The 22799-nt window shown below is 42.8% G+C and overlaps 1 protein-coding gene across 4 annotated transcripts in view; it reads left to right on the top strand.

Moving 5' to 3' along the window:
* Nucleotides 1–22799, top strand: part of ptprub (protein tyrosine phosphatase receptor type Ub) — a 152540-nt gene that overhangs the window by 93952 nt on the left and 35789 nt on the right. For all 4 annotated transcript variants that reach the window (XM_076736417.1, XM_076736416.1, XM_076736415.1 and 1 more), the window contains exons 6-12: nt 1362–1536; nt 4436–4729; nt 10881–11198; nt 13130–13239; nt 16979–17180; nt 18771–18873; nt 18962–19235. In XM_076736417.1, the coding sequence (XP_076592532.1) occupies nt 1362–1536; nt 4436–4729; nt 10881–11198; nt 13130–13239; nt 16979–17180; nt 18771–18873; nt 18962–19235 (1476 nt within the window). The remainder of the gene's footprint in view (nt 1–1361; nt 1537–4435; nt 4730–10880; nt 11199–13129; nt 13240–16978; nt 17181–18770; nt 18874–18961; nt 19236–22799) is intronic.

Raw genomic sequence — 22799 nt, 5'->3', positions numbered from 1 at the left:
GTTCTGTTTCTGCTCTGAGATTCTCAGCTTTATGCTAAAACGAGCAGGTGTTGCCCAGCCATTTCTACCAATTCCCTTTTTTTTATTTTACACCAAAACACTAAGTGTACATGCTGCTTTTCATCCCTTAGCCTATTTAACAAACTGATTAAACCTCAATACATTAAAGCCCATCTGCCTCGCAGATCTAACTGCTGAGCAGTTAAATGTTTTGGTTCAATAACATTGCACACTGAGGACGACTGAGGTTGTAGATGGGCTCCATTAAGGGACGACACTCATGACATGTATTACCCCCATAATCACTATTATTTTAACAAGATTTCATTTGTTTTTATTAAAGCACGTCTGATTGTCATATTGTGGGATTAAATCAGAGAGATAGGCCATTTTAATTAAATTGCACACAATTGGACAATCCTCTTTTTTCTAATCACATAGCTTAGTAAGAACTGACCCAGATACCAATATTTTAAGTGTGTTTTGTTACATTATTAGCTGAGAGTCCCAAGAGTTCACTGGGCAATAACTGCGTAAAGGTCCACAGTAGGTAACAGGTAATGAGTGTTTATGTGTATCAAGGGGGGAGGCTGAACTGTGTGTACACTTGGATGTCTTTAATAAAAAATCTCTCTCTCCATATATATATATATATATATATATATATATACACACACACACACACACACACACACACACACACACACACACAATGTACTAGACACAGTGTAAAAGCAAGTAAGCAACAAATACATTTTTCAATTGACTATATACAGATAATCACCATAACATAACACACAGCTGTTCATATCAATATTTTGGGGACTGGAAAAAAATAACTACTTTCGTACTTTACTTACTTCCCAGTCTCAGTTCGTCATGTCTCTTTTAATTACAAATATGTGATAAGAAATTGTTTTAGTTAATGATTGTAATTATCTTTCCTCTATAATTTATAGGAGCACTTGGCTAATTTTAAACTTTTTAAGGTTAGTTTACTAGACATGCTGAGTGCTACTAAGCTGGGAAAAACAGGTGTATAATGTCTCCTATAGCTGTAGAGGTGTTAACAAGCTGTGGGAGTTCGTTACCAGGCAGCAAGGGTCTAACGAGGAGATGTGGAGTTGCGTTATGTGAAGTGTAGGGTTTGAGAGCTTGCCTCATACTCAGTGTGTCCTGCTCTGCTTTGACTCACATTCTTTTTCTGTGTATTAGCGGCCTGTCTGTGTGTGTAGCTAGCGCACATGATACACCGTATGAGATGACATGTACCTTTGTTTATGCTTGTGTGTGTGTGAGACAGCGAGGGACATGATGACCCTTCTTGTTTTCTCTGACCCTGTCCTTTTCCTGCTTTCCAGAGACACAATGGGGACATTTTAACAACGGCTTCTGTCAAGCACTTGAGTCACCGGCGCTTTGTGGTATCCTTCCAGCTAGACAGTGTCCAGCGAACAGATCAAGACCTTTACCGTTGTGTCACTCAGTCCCCCAGGGGCTCCGGGGTCTCAAACTTTGCCGAACTCGTCGTCAAAGGTAAAGGCTTGGTTTTGTTTTTCTCTTATTGTTCTCTTTTGGTCCTTCTCTCTCTTCTGCTTCCTTCATCCCAACCATCACTTTCCCCGCTGTTTGTATCATAACGTGATTTTCTGCTCGTCTTGGTCACAGCAGATTACTGCGTGTGATTCAAATGAGGATTGAAAGTGAAATTGATCGTAACAAGCGGCGATAGCCACTAGTGTGAGCACATTTCAGATTACCCATAGGACATCATTTGTGCGTGATGGTGGAAATCATAGACACCTATTTCAAATTGATTTCCATAAAACTCCTTCATCACAAATTGTGCGGTGCTCGACACACATGAAGGCTCTTTGGATGGCAAATACAATCTCCCTGACATGTGTTGTTTTTTGAGCTGGAGTTGTCAAATAGGCTGCCATACTCAGCTCTTCAGTTCTGTGTCAAAAAGCTGCTCACTTGACTTGGACTCCTGCAGCCCCTGTCATATCATGTACCACAGATGGTGACCTCACTCCCATTACTCACTACAAACCCCGCAGCCTGAAACCACTTTGACAGCATAGTAATGACATGGCTGTGGGATGGTTTGATGGCATAACAAACTCCAGCCCTCAGCAAAATGAAGATGAGAAGGGGGAAAAAAAGGATGTGAAAGATTCCCAAGCTCCTTGTCCTCTTCTGTAGGCTGCAGCTGTTATTACGTTTTATAAAACTGAATGATGCAAGAGTGTTAGAGGGGGTGCAAAATGTGTTGTAGCAATGCTAGCAGCATGGCTCTATGGATGGCAGTATCAGTCTGTCCGTCACTTTGGTCCATGCTGTAATAGCTCAGCAACTGTTGGATGGACTGCTGTGAATTTGTGTACAAACATTCATGGTCCCCAGATGATGTATCCTAATGATTGGGGTTCCTCTAGTGCCACTAGCAGGTTGACATTTGTGGTTATTTTTCAAATCTCTCAACAATTTTTGGATTGAATTTGGCACGGCTTTCATGTTCCTCTCAGGATGAACCAACCAGCGTCACCACTTTGGTTTACGGTTATATACCTGCAAAACAAATGACATGATTCAGTGTGTATTGCTGATTAGTAAAGGTTAGCAAGCTAACACGCCCATGAACATGGTAAACATTGTACCTGCTAAGCATCAGTAAGTTTCACTGTCATTATGAAGATGTTAGCTTGCTGATGCTTGCATTTCATGCTAGCATGGCTGTGGTCTCTCACTCTTGTCATGTCGAAGCATGAAATAAATCCCATTGATTGATATGGAAGCGTGGATTCGGTTTAGTATTGTGATTCAGGCCGATTGCTACAGTACAAAATGGAGCGCTTTTGCCAAAATATTACTAAACCCTCACACCAGCAGCTGCCAGTAAATGAGGAGTCAGTGAATACGCTCACAGAAGGCCATGAAATCCCATTTAGTGTGCTCACACTCTCAGCAAATAGGTATTGTTGTATCGATGTGGTTGTTGCTTTCCTTACTTTTTTCTAATCAGGACAAAGGTGTTTTTGGCACAGTCGATGTGATGGTCAACTGTAAGTCATGTTCAAGTCAACTGGCTGTAACTATATAAATTATTTCACAGGAGCTGAGACCAACTCCTTAACGAGACTTTCATAAATCCCCTTTCCCCCCACTGCTCTGCTAAGAAGAGCCTAATCATCCCCTTAATGAGTTGGATCCACTCATTTCAAGACTGTAGATTTCATACAGGAATCATAATGAAGCTCTCTTATTGCCCCATAGAGGACAGCAACGTGTCCACATAATGAATAAAACATTTTCGTCTTCCTCCTTAAGGTGCTGTGTTTTTTCCAACTTTTGTTGTGGCCCCAGAGTTGTTATATTTTGATCCCGAGCACATTTAAAGATGTGTTTTCAGGGATTTGCAGCCTCTTAAAACATGAATCTCAGGACCGAAAAATCCTTAATTAAACAAAAAGTAGCCCTGAGAGCAATGTTTAGTCTGAGAATAGCTCTGTACACAGAGGGAAACAATGAAAAAGAAAAATAAACTGTAAAATAAACAAAATAAGTGAAGAGGAAACCTCTAGAACTGTGAACTGTGAAAGAAATGAGTGACTTGTTTTAAATTTGGCCCCACTGGCTGCTTGCCTGTGGCTTAAATTTTGCCTTTCATTATGGATGCAGTCCTTGACAGCCCAAAGATGAGCTGCTGCAGGCTAAGTCAAGGCAAAGGGAAGCAGTACAGAGTAGAGGTGAGGTGCTGGTAATGTTGAAAGCCTACAGAGAGGAGGACCGTAAAAGATAGAGGTGGCTCTGTGGGAATGAAGGATTAGTCACAGCCACAGATCTAACTCTGATCTTTTCTCATGCTTTGTCCTCATTTCTTTTGCATTCCCTTCCCTCCTTCACACTGTTGCCCGTGTAATTGTTCAGCCTCTTGGATCTGCCAGTAAGTGACATTTGACCGGTGGGCTCTGGAATTAATCCTTGGTTTGTCAGTCCTTACCGACAGTGATGCGGAATCTCCTCTTTCATTGTGGTGACCAGCTGCGAGGACAGAACACTCTGTTAGAGAAAAAGATGTACCGCACTTAATCCTTCAGTTACAAAATTCATACACGTCCAATGTATCCACAGCTGGTTTTTCACTCACTGTTGTACTCAAATGTGCGAGGCTCTGAATGCCTTGTTGATAGCTGTGACTAATCTGCTATTTGACCTGCTCACATCCTGCAGTCTCTAGGGACTCATTTAAGACTCAGTGGGCTTAGACATAATGAGGAATCTGCGTGGATACAACTGATTATTAAAATGAATAGCACGACTTAACCTCGCTAGACTGTGCAGCAGCGCTATGGGTCCGCCAGCAAATGCTTTGACCAATACACATTTGAACAGGAAAACAAAACAGACCGCTTTTCATTTCCTCTCACAGTACCTCCATCCCCCATTGCGCCACCCCAGCTGCTGCGTGCCGGCTCCACTTACCTGATCATCCAGCTCAACACCAACTCCATCCTGGGAGACGGCCCCATTATCAGGAAGGAGATAGAGTACCGCGCCAGCCAGTCCCCGTGGTCAGAGGTGCATGGAGTCAACATGGTCACCTATAAGCTGTGGCACCTGGATCCAGACACAGAATACCACATCAGTGTGCTGTTGACTCGGCCAGGAGAGGGGGGAACTGGCCCACCTGGACCACCTCTTGTGAGCAGGACCAAGTGTGCAGGTGAGCTGACGTCTAATACGATGGTTCCTCACACTTGTGGCATGTGACTCCATAAAATGAAGTGTTGTTGCGACAGAAAAAAAGAAAGAAAGAAAAAAAGAAAGAACTGAACCTAATTTTGTTTATCAGAAATGTGTCTTTTTCCTTCATGTCCCTCTAATTATCTTGTGACCACTCAGATTCATCTGGAGAGGTTGGGAACCACTGGCCTAATGTATTAGTGTTGTTTTTAGGTCTTACAGCTTCATTTGATTTCAGACTATATTAGATAATGGAGCGCACTATGTAGGTTCAGATGAGTACAACCATAACTATAATCATCCACTACATATTCTACTCATTCATATAACACACTGGTTTAACACATTTTAAGTGCTAATGCTACTGCAACCTGCTATTCACTGACCAGTAGCTGCTGCTGCATTAGAAAAAACACACCACCCACCACCTAGCTTTTATCCATATGTTATGTGTTCTAAACTGCATTAAGCAGTATTGTTTGCTTTTTCACTTACCTCATTTCCATGGCAGGGGTTTGTAGCTATATCTGAATCATGTAGTATGGTGTCATGTTTGTAGAGACAACAGGCTACAACAGTCTATTCACTCTTTTCCTTGTCTGCCTCCTTTTTATTGAGCAGAGACAGCCCTCTGAAAGGATCCATTAGGCAACATGTTGTGATTAGGGGAATTACAGTGTGCACTGTTGAGGTGATGCAGTGCCCCAGAGCCCTGAAGAAAGGAATACAATGTGCTGAGCAGCTGGCACAAGCATGGAGCAGCAGGGTCTTCAATGCATCCTGTACCAGGAGGCTGCTTTGTGATTTTCAATATTGGATAAGCATATATCTAGATTAAAGTAATACCTATTGATGTGTCTTCCTGAAGCCCAACAGCTGCACACCATAACTACAGAGAGTCTTCCATTATGGGACTGCCACGATAATGTCATGATAATCTGCTAAAATTCAATCAAAGAGGCGCTGATAGACAAGTTCCAACTCAGTCGCTGCATATACTTATCGCATGAACAAAAAAGCAAATTTGCTATCACTGGTGTTCTCTGAACTTTGGAGCTGAGGAGACTGAAAGCGAGACTTTCATGCTGCCAGCGTTGCAATATTGGTTTGACGGTTATTTAAAAGATAACAGCTGGCTGTCTGCAGCAGCTGGTCTAAAAGCAGCCTTCTTTGGCATCTACTGAAGAAGCTTGATTTGGCAAGTAACAAAAATGGACACAAATTTTAAGGCAACAGTGGTGGAGACATAGCAGTCACTGAGGGATGTGGGGACATACAGAGCTATGGACAGCATGCTATCTGTATGACTTCACATATTCATGGCTGATTTGCAGGGCAACCAATGATAATTTTCATCAATGTGCAGATTATGTTGTTAATTAATAGTTTTGCACAGTCCAAAACTAGAAGATATTCAGTTTTATGACAAAGAAAAGCAACCATTCGTCACATCTGACGGCATGGAACCAGCAGATGTTTGGCATTTTTGTTGGTCTTTTCTGCTCATGCAGCAAAGTGTCCCATCGCCTTAAATTACAGTAACTTCAGTAAAATGCAGCTTTAAATACCAATTTTTTCATTCTTATCTGTCTTTCAGGTAAAGGTTTTCCCCTCGTCTTTTTATTTTTCAATCGAACATTTTGTACTACCTGCTCACATCTGTACACCTCTGTCATCTGTCAGGATATCCCACAGGATACCAGTGGACCACACCCATGCTTACTTTTATATATATATAAACATATATAGCACAAAGAGTACTGTGTTAATGCAGATGCACCCGCAGAGATGTAGGCATTCATTACTGCTGCCTGCATCTCAATGTGTGCACAGCACTCGCAGGCACACGGTATGGAGAGCTTTGTGTTACCCAAAGGCGATCTGTGGATTTGTGTCTTCCATGGTCATCACTCTTTTCTATGCCCAACGGTCTCTTCCTGCCACACACCATCCCTCACATATCTCCCTCTCCTGCTCCAGTAGAGCCGCCCTGGCCCCCTCTCCAATGACATATTAAAGCTACTCTCCTCTCCCAACAGCCAAAGACACCCCTCATTCATCAGGCACCATGAGTGAGCTCACAGCCCTCGCTCGTCAGTCCCCACACACCCAGCCCCAACTCAGGAGACAAGGAAAATTCACAATAAAAAAGTAAAAAAAAGAAAAACTGATAGCAAGAGAGCGAAGAGTTGAGGGAATGCTTTGGCGCGGGAGTATGTGTGTGGGAGAGGGGGTAGTTTTTCAATGTGAGAGAGTGAAACAGTAAAATTGAGGAGGGTGAATGTGGGAGAGGTGAAGCGAGAGGGGATCCACAGTGTACAGAAATTGCTTTCACAGTTGCTGGTATCGGTGTTTGTGAAAGTCACTAAACTCAGCCTTTAATGATGTATTTACATTTCAACCACTGTGACATTAGCTTGTTCAACCATGTGTGGGATAAGTAATACTGCTGTGTTTGCTGAGCTGTTAAACAGGGCATTTAGATGCAGTACTAGTTCAATACAGAGGAAGTATAGGTGAAATTAATTTTGCCAGTCTGTTGTGTTTTGTCCTTAGGTAGCTGCAGAGCTGTGAGTGACTGATGGTTGAATTGGTTTTTTTGTAGTGCAGCTGCATCTGATTGACTCCTGTGTGGCTTGACCAGTGTTCACAGTTCTTACCTGGGCGGTGTTCATGTGGTACACACTTTACAGTAAGCTGCAACAATCGAAACCTTCTCCACCTGCTGTTTTTCACCTTCTTGACCCTGCAGGTAACTCTAATCACCACCTGGTTCCCAGAGCTCCTCTGACCCAACCTCCAAACCATCTGGTCTACACCACCTCTACTGACCCCACATTCCACCACTGAATCCTGATCACCCCCCTTTACTGTTGGCCTGATTAGGTTTAAACACGAGGAAATGGATGGTGGGGTTGTTGTGGAGATTTCAGGGAGGTGGTAACTGTTCAGTGAACAGAAGGGATATTTGGACCCTCACTGCATTTAGGAGGAAAGTGAATTTCCCCTCCAGAAGCTGCGTCTTGCCACCGTGACTAATCTCGCTTTTCCATGGTCATGCTGAATATTTCCCTCCTTCCCAAACATGTCGGCTAGCTGGCTTCACCGTACGCATTCACATTGCCGCGGAGTCGAGCTGTCCTAGTGTGGGTGCTGTAAAACTAATGGCCGTGAATGTGAACATGGTCTCCGCCTGGCTCTGATGGCCATCCAGGTGTGCTTGATGAGCCATTGCTGTGATTATCAGCATGGTGCATTAGCACAGCTTGAAGCCCCTCAAGTAAATCACAGAGGAGAGGCGAGCATTTGTACTGCAGGTGGTCCCCAAACTACGTTAATGGGCTTCCACCTGCTGCTGGGTCACTGATCCTTCTGGAAAGCCCCTGCCCATGATGTTCTTGGTCTGTTAAGGGGAGCCAACACTGGAGTCTGACTAAAATTATGCACATTAGGCACACAAGTGCTTTGCCTTTCTTGGCATATCGTTCATCATGTCTTCCATTCTGAGCCAGAATTCCCTATATGCCCACATTTGGGGTGGCTGGATTTATCTGTGTCTGTGTTTTTGCTTGCACATGGGTATAGTCCTACATGTTTGCACAGATTTGTATTTTCCCCAGCTGACAGTCATTCCAGATCCCCTCCACGGATCCATGTGATCAAAGGCAGCTCGGCTTCTTCTTGCTGCTGTCCCATGTCACAGTTTTAGGGGAGATAATAAACCAGAGCCTGTCACGTCCACTCTAACTTCCAATCTCCGAGGATCAACGTGGTGCCCTGGGCTTTCGGCCATGTTGGGACGGCTGCAGTTTTAATGCCACAGGGTGCCAGAGAATGGGTGCCCGTGGCATTCAGATAAATAAGACGAGGCCAGGGGAAGGGGCTGGCACAAATGTCCACTTTGAGAAAACCCACAATGAGCACACTGTGGCCACTTTGGCGGCACTTTCATCAACTCAGCAGTTAAATGCCTCTCTTTATTTAGCTCTCAGACTGTGCAGACTATCAATTGCACCATTAAGACAATCTTCAGTCACACTGAACAATGGAACATTAACATTTCTTGCTGGGTGCAGTCTACTACTTTGCGATTACTGTGTCTACCCATTTATCTGCCGTCACATTAGTCTGGATGAGGTTCAGATCAAGGCTCTGGTCATATTTCCATCTAGTATGAGACACAAGGCAGCAAATTAAAAGAGAAAGCTGGTGACTGCAGAGGCCTTCAGTATAGATTGGAAGTGCCATGAAATTTCAGAATTGCTTGACCACAGGCAGTAATAAATGAGCAAGAATAGTTGGACATGGGGCTATTGTATCTGATAATGTTAGCATATTAATTTATGTGTGTTTGAACATGTCTACATGCATAATAGATGGAGAGAGAAAGGAGGAGAGAGAGGAAAATAGATAAAAAAGAGAGAGCGATAAAGACACGGGGCAAAATAATTATACAGCAAATGCGAGCGTAGCTGTGTGTCCTTGTACAACTACAGAGCACCTTTCAAATCCATTTTCTTAGATAATTCTTGTTTTAGTGCATTAGCCCCTGTTCAGTGATGCATTAGCCGCCTTATTTAAGTTCCCCACACTAATCTGTGCTGCAGTGAGAATCCCACTGAGTATACGAGTCAGAGAAGGAATGAAGACCTTGGCCAGTAACCTCAAACTCCACTGATCTCTCCCTGTACCCCATATCTCTGCTGTCATTCCCTGCCTCCCTGGCCCATTACTCAACATGCCCTATTAAAAAGAATATAGCAGTACAATACATTATGTAGCATATTGCTTGATAAAAAGGCATTGATTGTGTTAATAATGGCCACAGATAAATGCCTCCATTGATAGTGAGGATGTCCTTGGCTTAACTCAGCCTGTCTTCAGTTTCGGAGGTCCTCCTGAACACTGGCTGGTCTGTGCCTCTGTGTATAGAGGCTCTCTGTATCTTTCAGCCAGCCATTACACTTGAGGAGGATATCAAAGACAGAGCTGTTGTTCTTTTAGTCTGAGTCAGAGAAAGTCAGGGTTAACCCGGCAGTGACCAGAACTAACTTGGTGCATTCTAAAAATATGTGACAGGCCATCGCGATGACCCAGCAGTAAAAGTGACCAGCGGAAGTGAATGCCCTTGCGTAGCACTCATATTTTGTATGTGGATTAAACCTCAGGGCAAGGAAGTATAACTACTGGATAGTCAATTTACTCTGTGACACAGAGGCGGGGACTGGTGGGACTGCGACAGCAACCCGCAGCCTGTCCGATTAATTAGCGCAATTGGCATGAGTTCCAGCTCTGCCATGGGGGATGTGGGTGTGTTGTGCTGGCAGCAAAGTGTTGACCTCCATGTTGCAGTGGGGCAATATGGCGGCATGTAGGAGGGGAATAAGTGGAAAAAGTGCCAGGCAGTGGTGGAAGAAATACTGAGAAGTAAAAGTACAAAAGCATTATTGCCATATATGGTAATAATGCTTTTGTGCTTTTACTATATGGTGCATTATAATGTGCTTTAAATGTCAAAAGTAAAAGTACTTGCTATGCAGAATGGCTCCTCTCACAGTGTTATTATAGAATATTATATTATTCTCTTTTATCACTAGCACATGTACATGTAAGAGTATTTTAATGTTGTGGTTTGTCAGCATTGAGCCAGTCAGACAAAGCGTCTGAAATTGACTTCCATGTGTTATAATGCTGCATCCTATCATATGTCTTTTTTTATGTTAAAACTAACAAGGAATTTTAAGTGTAAAATAAATGCAGTTGAGTAAAAAGTACAGCATTTACCTCTGTAATGTAATGGAGTACAAGTATAAATAAGCATAAAATGGAAATACTCAAGTAAAGTTTAAGTATGTCAAAATGGATCTTAAGTACAGTATTTGAGAGTAGATGCACTTCATTGCTTTCCACCACTGCTGCCAGGGTAGTCCTGGGACATCACCGTCATTTGCTGGGTGCCCTGTATGAAATCAAATATTTCACAACGAAACAAAGTTACCTGTGTGTTCATTTTCTCAAATTCAGTATTGTGCCCTCGGGACTTTTGTAATGACATTGCTTGTTGTTTTCATTCCATCTTTCCTTCTTTTATTCCTCAATTTTCTTCTTCAATCTTTCTTCCTCCCTCCCAGAGCCTATGCGTGCTTTGCGGGGCCTCACGGCCACAGACATCCAGTCCAGGCAGTTGTCCCTGCAGTGGGAGAATCTGGCGTTCAACCTGACACGCTGCCACACCTACTCAGTGTCCCTATGCTACCGCTACACCACAGCGGGAGGCGGCGGCGGCCACAACACCACTGTGCGCGAGTGCCTGGCAGTGGAACACAACGCCTCACGCTTCACGCTGCGTGATCTGCCACCCTACCATGGCATCCATGTCCGTCTGTCACTGGCCAACCCAGAGGGGAAGAAAGAGGGCAGAGAGGTCACCTTCCAGACCGAGGAGGACAGTAAGTCTCGAGAGGAGGTTACAGCAAAGATAGAATGGAAACTAAAAAGTGGCAGCACAAAATGTTTCTGAGAGGTGTTGAGCAAACATGTAGTGGGATGTAGTTTATGGTGCTGTTGAATTGTGTTGTATTATACAGAGACGTGCGTCTGTTGATTAGCCTCCATTAATTGATATAAATGGGGTGGACAAAATAATAGAAACACCCGTCAGTATAATGCAGTATAATACAATTTAACAGCACCAAAAACTGCATCCTCCAAATTGGACATAAAGTTGATTCATCATCTTTCTGAAACAGTTTCAATAAAAACTGAACTTTATAACCTTCATGAAGGTAGAATTTATTGCAAGACTGCTGGATTAGACTGTATTAATATTAGCAAGGTGCACCTAATAGACTAGTAACTGAGTGCATTTACACACCATCTTTATGACATCAATTACTATAGGTAGCTGTTTATGAGGTGAGTAGCATTTAAAATGTACCAGAATATCTCAAATATCCAGATCTGAGACGGCTTAGAACCAGAACTTTGCTATAACATTTAGTTAATGCTCTGATGGTGGTTTTTGAGGTTTTTAGGTGTTTGTCAACCCAAATGGAGCAAACCACAATACCATTTGCACTGAACATAGATTCATGAGACCCAGTGGTGAAGGCCAGCATGGCTTTGTTGTCCATGAAGGCACCTAGGCTGTATCGCTTCTCTTGTGAGAATGCGTAGCCCAGTGTGAGCACACGGTCAATCCAGCCCTTCAAGATTGCAGGAACAGTGAACCAGTACATGGGGAACTGAAAGGTAATGAGGTCTGCCTCAGTGAGTTTGCGTTGCTCTTCAGTGATATCAGCAGACAGTTTGCCTGCCTCCCTTGCCACTTCGGTCTCCTCTGCATAACAGAAGGTAAGTATGAATCTATGTATCAGTCAGTTTTGGTCCAAATTTGATGAATTTGCTTAATATTTCAAAACATCAACACTTCTAATACTTAAACAGCCCCTCTGTTTTCTTCTAACACATTAATACAGAGTGGGTGACCATCTGACCGATGCTGAATCAGCATTACAAAGGATCCTTTTCATTTTCAGATGAAAATAACATAAAAGAGAAAACAATATATCTGAGACTCTGGAAACCCTGAGATAGGATTTTGTGCTTATTTCTTATCTCCTATTATTCTTTTGTGCTGTAGCATATCGTCTGCATGGCGGCTGAGGGAGAAATCAGTTCTGCCGTGAAAAAATCAAAACAAACACCATTTTTCAGAAAGAGATATGCATGGAGAACGATAGAGAGAGATCAAGAGAGAGTCAGAAAGCAAGAAAGGGTTTTTTTCTGAAGTGTTGAAAGATAAATATATGCATATATACATACAGTACACGTCAATTATGAATGCTTTTTCCAAAAGCCTTAATAAGCAACTCTGTCCTCCAGACTAACTCAATTCAAAAATAACAGTCGACTCAGCTGTTCGGCTCTTGCTTTAGCCTCAGGCCTGAATCTCACAGAACAGTTTTTCTCTGTAGAGCGCTCACACAGACCATGGGGACTCGGGCTGCAACCAAATGGTCCAAAAAACTGTTAACACAGTCTAATATTGAATGTTCACAGTCCTCTCACTACCATTCAGAAAGAAGTTTACCAGCAAGGGTCTGACATATTCATCAATACATTTCAACTTTGACTGAAGATTGATATGAAAATATAAAATCCTTCTCATATTTTTTCTCTGATCTGTGTTGTGGTTACATAATTGATAAAGTTCATAAATGAACTGTGTCCGTATCTGATGTTGTCTGCCTGCTGCTCTCTGACTGCAGACTTCTGAGCCACTGTGACATTCATTTCTGTGATATTGACAGGAGAGGCTCACGGTGGGATTAGCGCTTCAATTTCCCCGACAAATGTTTGTTCTGACAATTTCTTATAGTTCCCGGAGGCATAGCACCAGAGTCACTCACCTTCACCCCGCTGGATGACATGATCTTCCTGAAGTGGGAGGAGCCCGTCGAGCCCAATGGCCTTATCACCCAATACGAGGTGAGCCCCGCTAGCGTTGATAGCTTAATTGTCAGCTTAGTTCACACGCATGAACGAGCAAGACCGATGTTACATTCGCCACCTTTGCTTTAAACAGTAGATTTCACTTATGTTACAAAAAAGGTTTTTTGGATGCATTTTGGATGAGGAGTTTGGCTAAGGTTACTGGAGTGTGAACTTTCTCATATCCACTGGGACAGGACCTCTGATGTTAGCCTAAACTTTAGTATCAAGCAGCACCCAGGACTGCTTTGGGAAACACTTCACATGATGTGCTACCATGACCTTTTTCTTTTTAAGCGACCTGTAAGCCCACACAATATAGTTAGCTGATGCTACCATTTCCCTTTAGGGCCCATGCTTAGCAGAATGCTGGGTTACATTACTGTTGTTGATAGTGGCTAGCCAGACATGCATTACCACTAGCTTTGCAGCTTAGGTTAGCGCAGATAAACACACTGTTTAATCCATTCCTGAGACTTTTGCTCTTGTCTTTTTGGGTTTGGAAACCCAAAGACACAGATGTGGACTTGCTCATGCACACTGCTTCATTTGTGGAGAAATTCAGAACCTAAGAGGCTTGCCATGCCTCTATTTCTCTTTGTCAGTCCATTAAGTGCACAGAAAAGTTGAAATTAAAACATATGCACTTCCATGACAACTGGGCAAATGTGCTGAGGAAGATATGTGATATGACAGGAAGCTTCAGAACAGCTACTAAATGGTCCTTGTGGTCAGTGCTTTGGGTTTTCAACAGCTGTAGGAACAGTGCGTCTTTGTCACTTTGTGAACGTCTTTTAATCATAGCCCTAATTTTAACTCTCAAACAGCATCTACTGCATGCATCCCAGCACATCCAGCAACACTTATAATAATCATGGATGCACAAAGGTAATATCTAAGCAGCACTGCAAAATTTTAGCTTTTTTTTTTTTTTTTTTTTTCCAAACTGAAATGTGCCAATTCTTTTGGTGTTTTTATGCTGTGCAAAAATACTTTCCTCTCTATTTGGTGAGCCATCTTCTACAAATGCCTCTGCAATTGGCACAGAACGGATATGTGCTTAATCACCAAACTACTCTGCTCCAAATTATTTTCTTCTTCACTCAACCTTTTAGTTGATGGGGCACTGTGCCTATTTGAACGAAAATAGCAGCGGTGCTTGGATTAGCACTCCTGACCTTGTGCACATCGCCTTAGCACATAACGCTGGTCTTGTGCCATAGAGCCCTGTGTCATTAATGGATAAGTCACATGCATCTGTTGTGCTGTAGGCCTCACATTCAGAAGGATAATGATTTTGGACTTACTGTACACCCTAAATCTGTGGTAAGCCATCAGTAGGGCTGCCTACCTATCCTCTAGCCTTCATTCCTTGGCCTCTCTTGCACTGTTGCCTCAAGGATATTATTAAATGGGATTTGTGGTTTGACATATAAAGTGGAGGCTGCACAGTATTTTCTACTCTGTAGTGTGTTGATCTCCCTCGGTTGACGGAGAAAGCTGAACACAGAGCTGAAGAAATCCTCTTCATTTTTCTGAGATTAAACAATTGACCACTCTGCCTGAGCCCATTGACCACCATCCTGTCCTGCAAGCCCTCCTTGCTGATCTGTGCACCGTCAGGCATCTTTTAGGTCTGCCTTTGTAGAGGAAACACAGAGGTCTGTCTCTGTTTAGGCACTGGATGGCTCATAATTCTATCATCACACTAAGGAACAGAGGCGATTTGAGGCAGGATGCCATCCCCCTTGTTAGCAAAATTACCAAAATGCAACCCCCTTGTTAACCTGCTACCTCCCTTCTCCATCCCCTGGCAGCAGAGAGAGTATGGGGGCAGAGGGGGTGTTTAGTTAAATATGCTAGTGCATTCTGTCTGACTGATTGATCCTTTATCTGACTGAGGTTTTCGCAAGTTATCATGTGTGGCCCCGGACCACAGAATGCTCAAAAAAAAATGAGGTTCTCCGTCTTTTCCAAAGTCCTTATGAATTCTCCTTCACATCTTTCTTTGACCTCATGATATTTTCCATCAAGATCAAGGAAAGATGTGAAGGAGAATTCATAAGCACTTCATAAAAGACCAATGTGGTGCTAAGAGAATGCGACTGCACTTTCACTAGGCGACGTAATTATGCAACAGCTAATATTATTGACATCGGTCTGCCTGTGCATTCCATTTAGGGTATGGAGAGACAGAGACAGAGAGAGCTCACGTGGACAAGCGAGAGACAGGGAGCATGAGAATATGGACAGAAGTGTTGATGTGATATAAAAACATACTTGACAGTTCTGTGGGTTGTCAATGTAGTGTATGAACTACGCTGCAGACTGGAGTCTCTGTTAACAGTGACAAACAGATCAATAGATCTTGCTCGTTGACTCTATGAAACATCTGTATCCTCACTGCCCTGCATTATTTATTATAAACTATGATGAGTTGGTCGTGGCTCAAATCTCTCACCCACATCCAGCCCTCAAGGAATTTTGGGGCAGCATATTTTTCTTTCCTTTTGTAAAGGATGTTCAGTGTATCCTGTGCTAAAGGAGGTACAAAAGGAGGCAATGAAGCACCTTCCCTTAGTATTTAGAGAATTCAGACAACTCTTATCATGGTAGCCACTTAGATACTTTCTGGTCAAAGCAGTTAAGAAACTTTCCAAACACAGCCCACAGCTCTGAAATATCAGTAGCCTAACTGTGCATTGATAAACCTGTGACACTGTCCGTGGTGCTGAAGTATTAGATGGATTTGTAATTGTACCTTTTCCTCTCAGTCCCTTCTGTCAGTTTCATCTTGGATTTATAATAATACTCAATTCTATACTGTTTTTAAGAGTTTTTAAGTTGAGTTAGGGTTCGGGCCATCCCCCCATTTAAACTTAGCATATCACTGACCGCTAAGGACACATGAGCCAGAATTTAGCTCTTAGTATAACCAGCAATACCTGTGGGTGGCATCTGCAGTGTGCGTGGCATGCACATGTGTGTGTAAAGCGTGCATATGAGCATATACAGTAAGTAGGGAGTGTGTGTTCAGTCCTTCAGTGAAGTGGATCCCTTCCAGCTCTGATGTGTATCCTAATATGCTCACCCTTGTCTGATTGCAGTAAGGTCATTTCATTTAGCTCTCCACTATTTCAAAGAGTATAAGTGGAAATTATCATGAGAGCACCATGTAGCAAGGCAAATCACCTCTCGAGGAAAAACTTTATGAAAGATTTCACTTTTAAAGGACACTCATGCACAGCAACTTTTGAGTGTTGATAAGAGTAAATTGCACTCATAAACACTTAGCGCTATTGATTTAAGCTTGTGAATTCACATTTTACCCTGTGGTGTCCTCAGTCCATGGCCTTAAAAAAAGCATTACTTAGTGAGAAAATCATTTATCACTCACAATACTTTTGGTTGCTTTTATGACTTAATAGCTCCAATGCCAATCAAGCCATTTCATCTTAAACTATAAACCCACGTGAGTAATTAGCACATTGATTTACAGGAGCGAATTCATCTCTTAGTTAATTGAATCATATCAATCAAATGCAAGAATTACTCCTTATGACAGAGCCATTACTCAGCTAATGACCTCTGCTGATCAGTATGAAACTCTAAAATGAATTTGAAATTGAAATTTGTTAGCAGCTACAATAACAAAGCATAAAATCAGTGCTAAAGTGACTCTGCTTTTTATGACATTATCCTCAGACCATCTTGTTTTGTTTTTTTTTCCCAACAGATCAGTTACCAGAGTATTGAGTCATCTGATCCAGGCATCAATGTTCCAGGACCAAGAAGAACTGTGTCCAAGCTGAAGAATGAGACCTACCACATGTTCTCCAACCTCCATCCTGGAACGACTTACCTAATCTCCGTTCGAGCCCGCACAGCCAAGGGCTTTGGCCAGACCGCCCTCACTGAAATCACCACTAACATCTCAGGTATTAGCACCGCTGACTCACAGGGTATCCATGCTTGCGAGGGAGTGTGAAAGGTACTGTGAAAAACTGTAAAATAGAAATGGAAACAGGCAGCGTCTCCAAGTCGAGGCTGCTCCCTGTGCCATCACTGCCTATCACTGATGCAGCGTGCAGGTACAATACTAGACTTCACCCACTGTGAGCTATAATAAGGATCTGGGTTTTCTGTCTTTTGACCTCAGCATCTTTCTTCTCTCACAGAGGCAAAACTACTGATTCCAGTGTGTAAGAGCTATTTTCCATTGCCTCTCCAAACCAGTGACACACTGTCATCTCGCAGTCCTCAAGACATAAATTAACTCGTAGGAAGCAGAGAGACACCACAGGGAGGACACTGCTGTGTGTTATGTATAAAGAAAGATGCGGTACATTCTTGGGACCAGAATGTCATCTTTGAGAGTCTCAGAGCTTATTACTGATGATAGAAAAACAGCCTTGGTGTTTCTATTTCCTTTTAATGATGCATTTGTGCTTGTTAAGGGATGGGATTACACCTCTTAGGAACGCACAACGCAGCCACTCCCACTCTGTCTAGCTCACATGTTTACTCATTCCTTCTGCCCCTATCTCTTTACAGAGAGGCCAGGTTTGTTTAATTATAGATTTAGTGCACAATCAGTGCTTACTGGCTGTATGTCAGGCAGAATGCTGGCACAAAGCCACACCGCAGATGGAGTCCAAAAGTCTTTGCAGATCATCCTCAACCTCCTCCACTGGCCCACGGTGCAGAACATTCACTTACACTGAGCGTCTCTCAAATCTGCACTGACAGCTAGCAAACACTGAACACCTTCAGCAGCTACTACTGTCAGCATCTTCAAGCAATACCCACCACCGAGTATCCAACTACACACGTCTCCTCATTCGCATGCACGCACACACGCACATACATTCAGAGGTATGCACTGCCGCGGCTGGTGCACAATCATCCGTCAAACAGACTCTGTCTGGCAGCAGGCGTCAAACCCTATTTTAGTTCTAGAAACCACAACAGATCTTTAATGTCAACAAATGCGCATTCAGTTTCCCTTAATGATGTCAGCTCCCTTCTGCTGCGGTATTAGAAAACCACCTTTTTAATATGATAATCATTGATTCCTTGTGAATAGTTTGCTCTCCTTCCCCTCACTAATTGACGACTAATATTAAAGAGAAATGTGCTGGCACATCTCCAGGGAGGAGCACGACTTTGGCCAAATCCTTTCAAATGAAATGCTCGTTCAATTTAGCCTCACTCCCATGACTTTTAATTGGACTTGTATCCAAGACAACTATACAGGAAATTCAAACAGTGTGCTGAATATGAGGACATGAGGTATTGGGTATATTAGCAGTGGTAGCTATTTATGCAAAGAAAGAGATGGCTGTTAGGTCTGTCAGTTTCACTAGACATGGAGAGGCTGAACATGTTTATGTGGAAGGAGGAAGAAGGGTAGAGTGTGTTTAAGTGGCATAAATGAACACTGGGTAAGGCAATGTGCTTGATTGTGTGTGTGCATGTTCCTTAATTATGTTTGACATGTACTGTAAGTGTTTTCCATGTGTCCTCAGCTCCCACTTTTGATTACGGAGACATGCCGTCCCCCCTCAGTGAGACGGAGAGCACAATTACTGTCCTGCTGCGCCCCGCTCAAGGCAGAGGGGCACCTGTCAGGTGAGGAAATTATCTCAAATCTACATATTACATCTCGCTTTAATGCCAAGCATTGCTTATTAAAGGGTCACATTCACTCTGTGTTCAGTACATACCAGGTGGTGGTTGAAGAGGAGACAGGGAAGAAAGTGAAGAGGGAGCTGGGACTTCAGGAGTGTTTCCCACTGCCCATGTCCCATGGTGAGGCGCAGGCCCGGGGCACTCCACACTACTACACAGCCGAACTGCCACCCAGCAGTCTCCCAGAGGCCAGTCCGTTCACTGTGGGGGACAATCACACTTACAACGGTTACTGGAACAGCCCTTTGGACCCGCGCAAAAGCTACCTTGTATACTTCCAGGCTATGAGCAACTTCAGAGGGGTGAGTGATTGTAAACTCCCACCAGTGGTGCAGCAGACCTGGCAGCACTTTGTCAACTAGCTGTAGTTTTAAGTGTTCAGAATAATTCTGAGCCTGTGGTGAGTGGTGTTAATGAGCATCTGTATTTACTAGTGCTGTGGTTGACGGTGTAGGACAGTTGGCATTGTCTGGGCTTACAGCCCTTGAAAGAGTATTTGTGCTGTGAAAGGGGTTGCTGGATGAAAACACATTGAGCTGGCAGTGTACCTACTTGGAAATGATGTATGTTTATATCAAACCGCTTTGATTCTTTGCAAACAAAGCATGTCTGAAACAGGGAATTACTTGCATGCATTACTTACAGCTAGCAAAGCTGTGATTAGCTGGAATTACTCAGAGTCAACAACGTGTTTCACTTCATTTGTCTTTTACTTTAAGTGCTTTTCCTATTCTGTCCTGTTCCTTTCTTTTTTGTCCTGTTACCTCATGTCCCTCATTCAGTGGTCCTTCCATTATTGTCCATGTCTAGTCCTCTCTTTCTTTATGCACCTAATCAGTTGATAATCTCTGAAAATAGCCAGTGAGTGGAGATTGGGGTTGGACAAAACCAGGCTTAAAGCTTTTACACTTCTGCATTTGTTTCCACATTGAACAATTTGGTGAATCTCGGTTGTAGACCTTGTTAGCTGAGAAGCCGTACGCTATTTCACCGTGCACATGAAACCCTCCAGTCTCCAGTCATACCCAGAGGACGCCACATTACCTTTCCAAATTCCATTACAGGAAGAGCTGCTACCTGGGTGAGGCAATTACTTAAGGATAATTGGACACAGGTGCAGATGATCAGAGGTAGAAAGCTGCTGCTTTAATATTCACAGACTGTGGCAATGAAGCTGAGAAATGTTGCCGCAGGTAACGCAGCCCTCTGTGATCATCAGCTGAGAGTAAATACATGCAAGCTGGGTTACTGGTCTGTTTGACTTTCTGAGTCCTGTCAGTGGTTATTTTGTGATCACATCGCTTTTTTTTTTTTTTTTTTTTTTTTTTTAAGCATTGGCTGTGTGTGTATTATAAAGTCCCATGAACAGAGCTGGGTGGCTCATCCCCACCAGTAGCATCTTTTTCCAACCCAGTGGAGAAATACACGGAGGGACTGCAGTGTGAGCACTTCACACAACTAGGCTACTAAGCATGGGATTAGATAGGGGAGGCCTGGCTTTACCGGCGGATGGGATTAGGTTTTGTTTTGCCTGGCAGGGGGCCAGCACCCATGACCCACAATGAGTAAAGCCAAATCACACAGCCAGCACTGTCCCCAGTCTTTCAAACACTGCTGCCTTCGCCTAGAAATACAGTAGCAGTCACTGTCTAAATCTGGGCATCAGTCCTGTGTTGGTGCTACAGGACTGAAATAATTCCTCTTGAAGGACCAACAGTGTGCCAGGAGGGCAGGGGCTGCAAAAGGAGTTTTAGTCAAAAAAATGACAAAACTTACTCTTGCAAACATGTAATTCTCTCGGCTTTATTCTGGTGTCAGTGTTTCAGACATCAAATCTCAATGCGAAGTGTTTTATGTGGGTGTGATGCTTCCTCTTTTTAAGCACAAGAAGTCTTTTTATTATTATTTTATTACTCTGAATGTCAGCTGTGAAACTTGTGATTTAACTCAATTCAATCAGTTCTGGGCATATAACCAGCCAACAGCAGGGCAGAGAGGAGATATCACAGCAGGGCTATGACAACATGAACTGACAATGAGGGCTGTGGCAGAAAAAGTGCTAATTACATAAAATAAGACAAAATAAAAGAGCAGTTTTAGCAGCAATTTTAGTACTAACAGAGCAAAAATAATAAATTGTGACATTGATGCCCTCTTTTGCCTGTTAATGATATTATTAACAGTACAGAGTTATTATTTTTCACTTCACACAACCTTTTGACAGCAGTCACATCCAAGTATAAATGAAAGCGTCCATTAAAACCACAGCACAGATGTCAAGGTTAGTTTCGTGCAGGTTGCAAGGACTGCAATTACTAAACGCGCTTTGTGCTATTTTGTCTCTTCCTTTGTATTTTGTCTTCCTGCTTATCCTTGATGTGCAATTATGCATTTCAGGGCTTTTACATTTTAGCAGTGTGCTCACTGTCACAAGAATGTAGGCCAAAAAACAGAATTTTTGCATTTTAAATTAGATTTTGTACGCAAGCATAAATGCATTCAGCATATGCATGTACTGTGGGATGTATTTATAGTAGTTTTTGGATAGTATACAGAAGAGGGAAACATAATTACCTCATGCCCACTCAATGTGGGAGAGAAAAAAACTGTACCTGCTCTTGAACAGAAAGGGTAGCTGACAATGAAAACACTTTTCGCCTAAGAATGAAGCACCAGAAAACAGTCACATATTTACTTGGATTGAACAAATGCTGGTGTGGTTTTCTGCTTATGGAAGTGGTTTTAAGGTGGTCATGTTTGGCAGTCATCCAAGATATTTGCCCCGTGACCACCGTATTGAAATAAACTAAACTGTCAGCCTGTTTATTAAATCAGGGTCTGTGCAGTCTGTTTAAGTTTGTGTTTGCTTGAATGTCTTTGTGGAGGGGTAACATTGTACCTCATCCTCAACAACAGTGGCAGCAACGGGAATAATTTGAACAGTATGCGACCGATAATATTTGGCATTTACCCATGCTAATTATCTGCAGAGAAGCTGTCAAGCCTCTCTAATTGTTTTGATTGAATTCATCTAAAGAGGTACTTGAAAGACTGTGGATACAGACTGTAGCTTCGCAGGCCACAGCATAGTCATCCTATTGCATCTCTTTCACACACACAGACACATGCATGCACACTGCTCAGCCCTGAGTGTGTGTCGTGGGGCCCTGTGTCGTGTGTTGGCATTTGTGTTTTGTATTTATAGCTGCCAGGAACCACCAGCCCCTCTGGCTTGACTGGCACAGAACGGCCACACGTGTGATGTGTGTCCCGCCATCTGAAGCTTGCCAATTAACTCTTGTGCTGAGGCGGCACACAATCATTCAGATGTGCTTGTTACAGATTGTGCTTCTATCCATCACAACAGTGTATTTTTTTTATCATCTACATTAAATAGATATACATGCACTCTGTCATAATTTGCCAAAGCTTGTGATGATTGAATGTACAGTGAGATTTCAAAATGCCGTCTCCACAAAGGAGGCTGGTTCAGATGAATTAGCTTTTTTTGAAAATATTTCCTATAATTGAGTCAGTCCTTCAAAAGCTGAAAGCCTCCAGTCAGCATTTCTGGAGACACATGGAGAGGAAATGAACCAGGGATGCACTTTTAAACAATTTGATTAATGGATATTGATTGAAACAAAGACAATCAGTAGCCTTTGCAATAAATTCTATCATACCCTCGAGCACCAATAAAAATTAAGCCATGCAGCTGTCAATACTACTTCTCGTCTTGAAGTACGGCTTTCCACCCACTTTCAAAATGTTTAGCACCAAAATATCAGAGCACAGAATAGTAGTTGTTTATATGGCTGTTAAATTTAGAAGAATAAACTTTCAGCTTTTAACCACACCAGCAGCAT

This window comes from Chaetodon auriga, chromosome 8 (assembly GCF_051107435.1).
Source record: "Chaetodon auriga isolate fChaAug3 chromosome 8, fChaAug3.hap1, whole genome shotgun sequence".
Lineage (NCBI taxonomy): Eukaryota > Metazoa > Chordata > Actinopteri > Chaetodontiformes > Chaetodontidae > Chaetodon > Chaetodon auriga.
The sequence above is the reverse complement of the archived record's forward strand: the minus strand, read 5'-3'. Positions and strand labels throughout refer to the sequence as shown.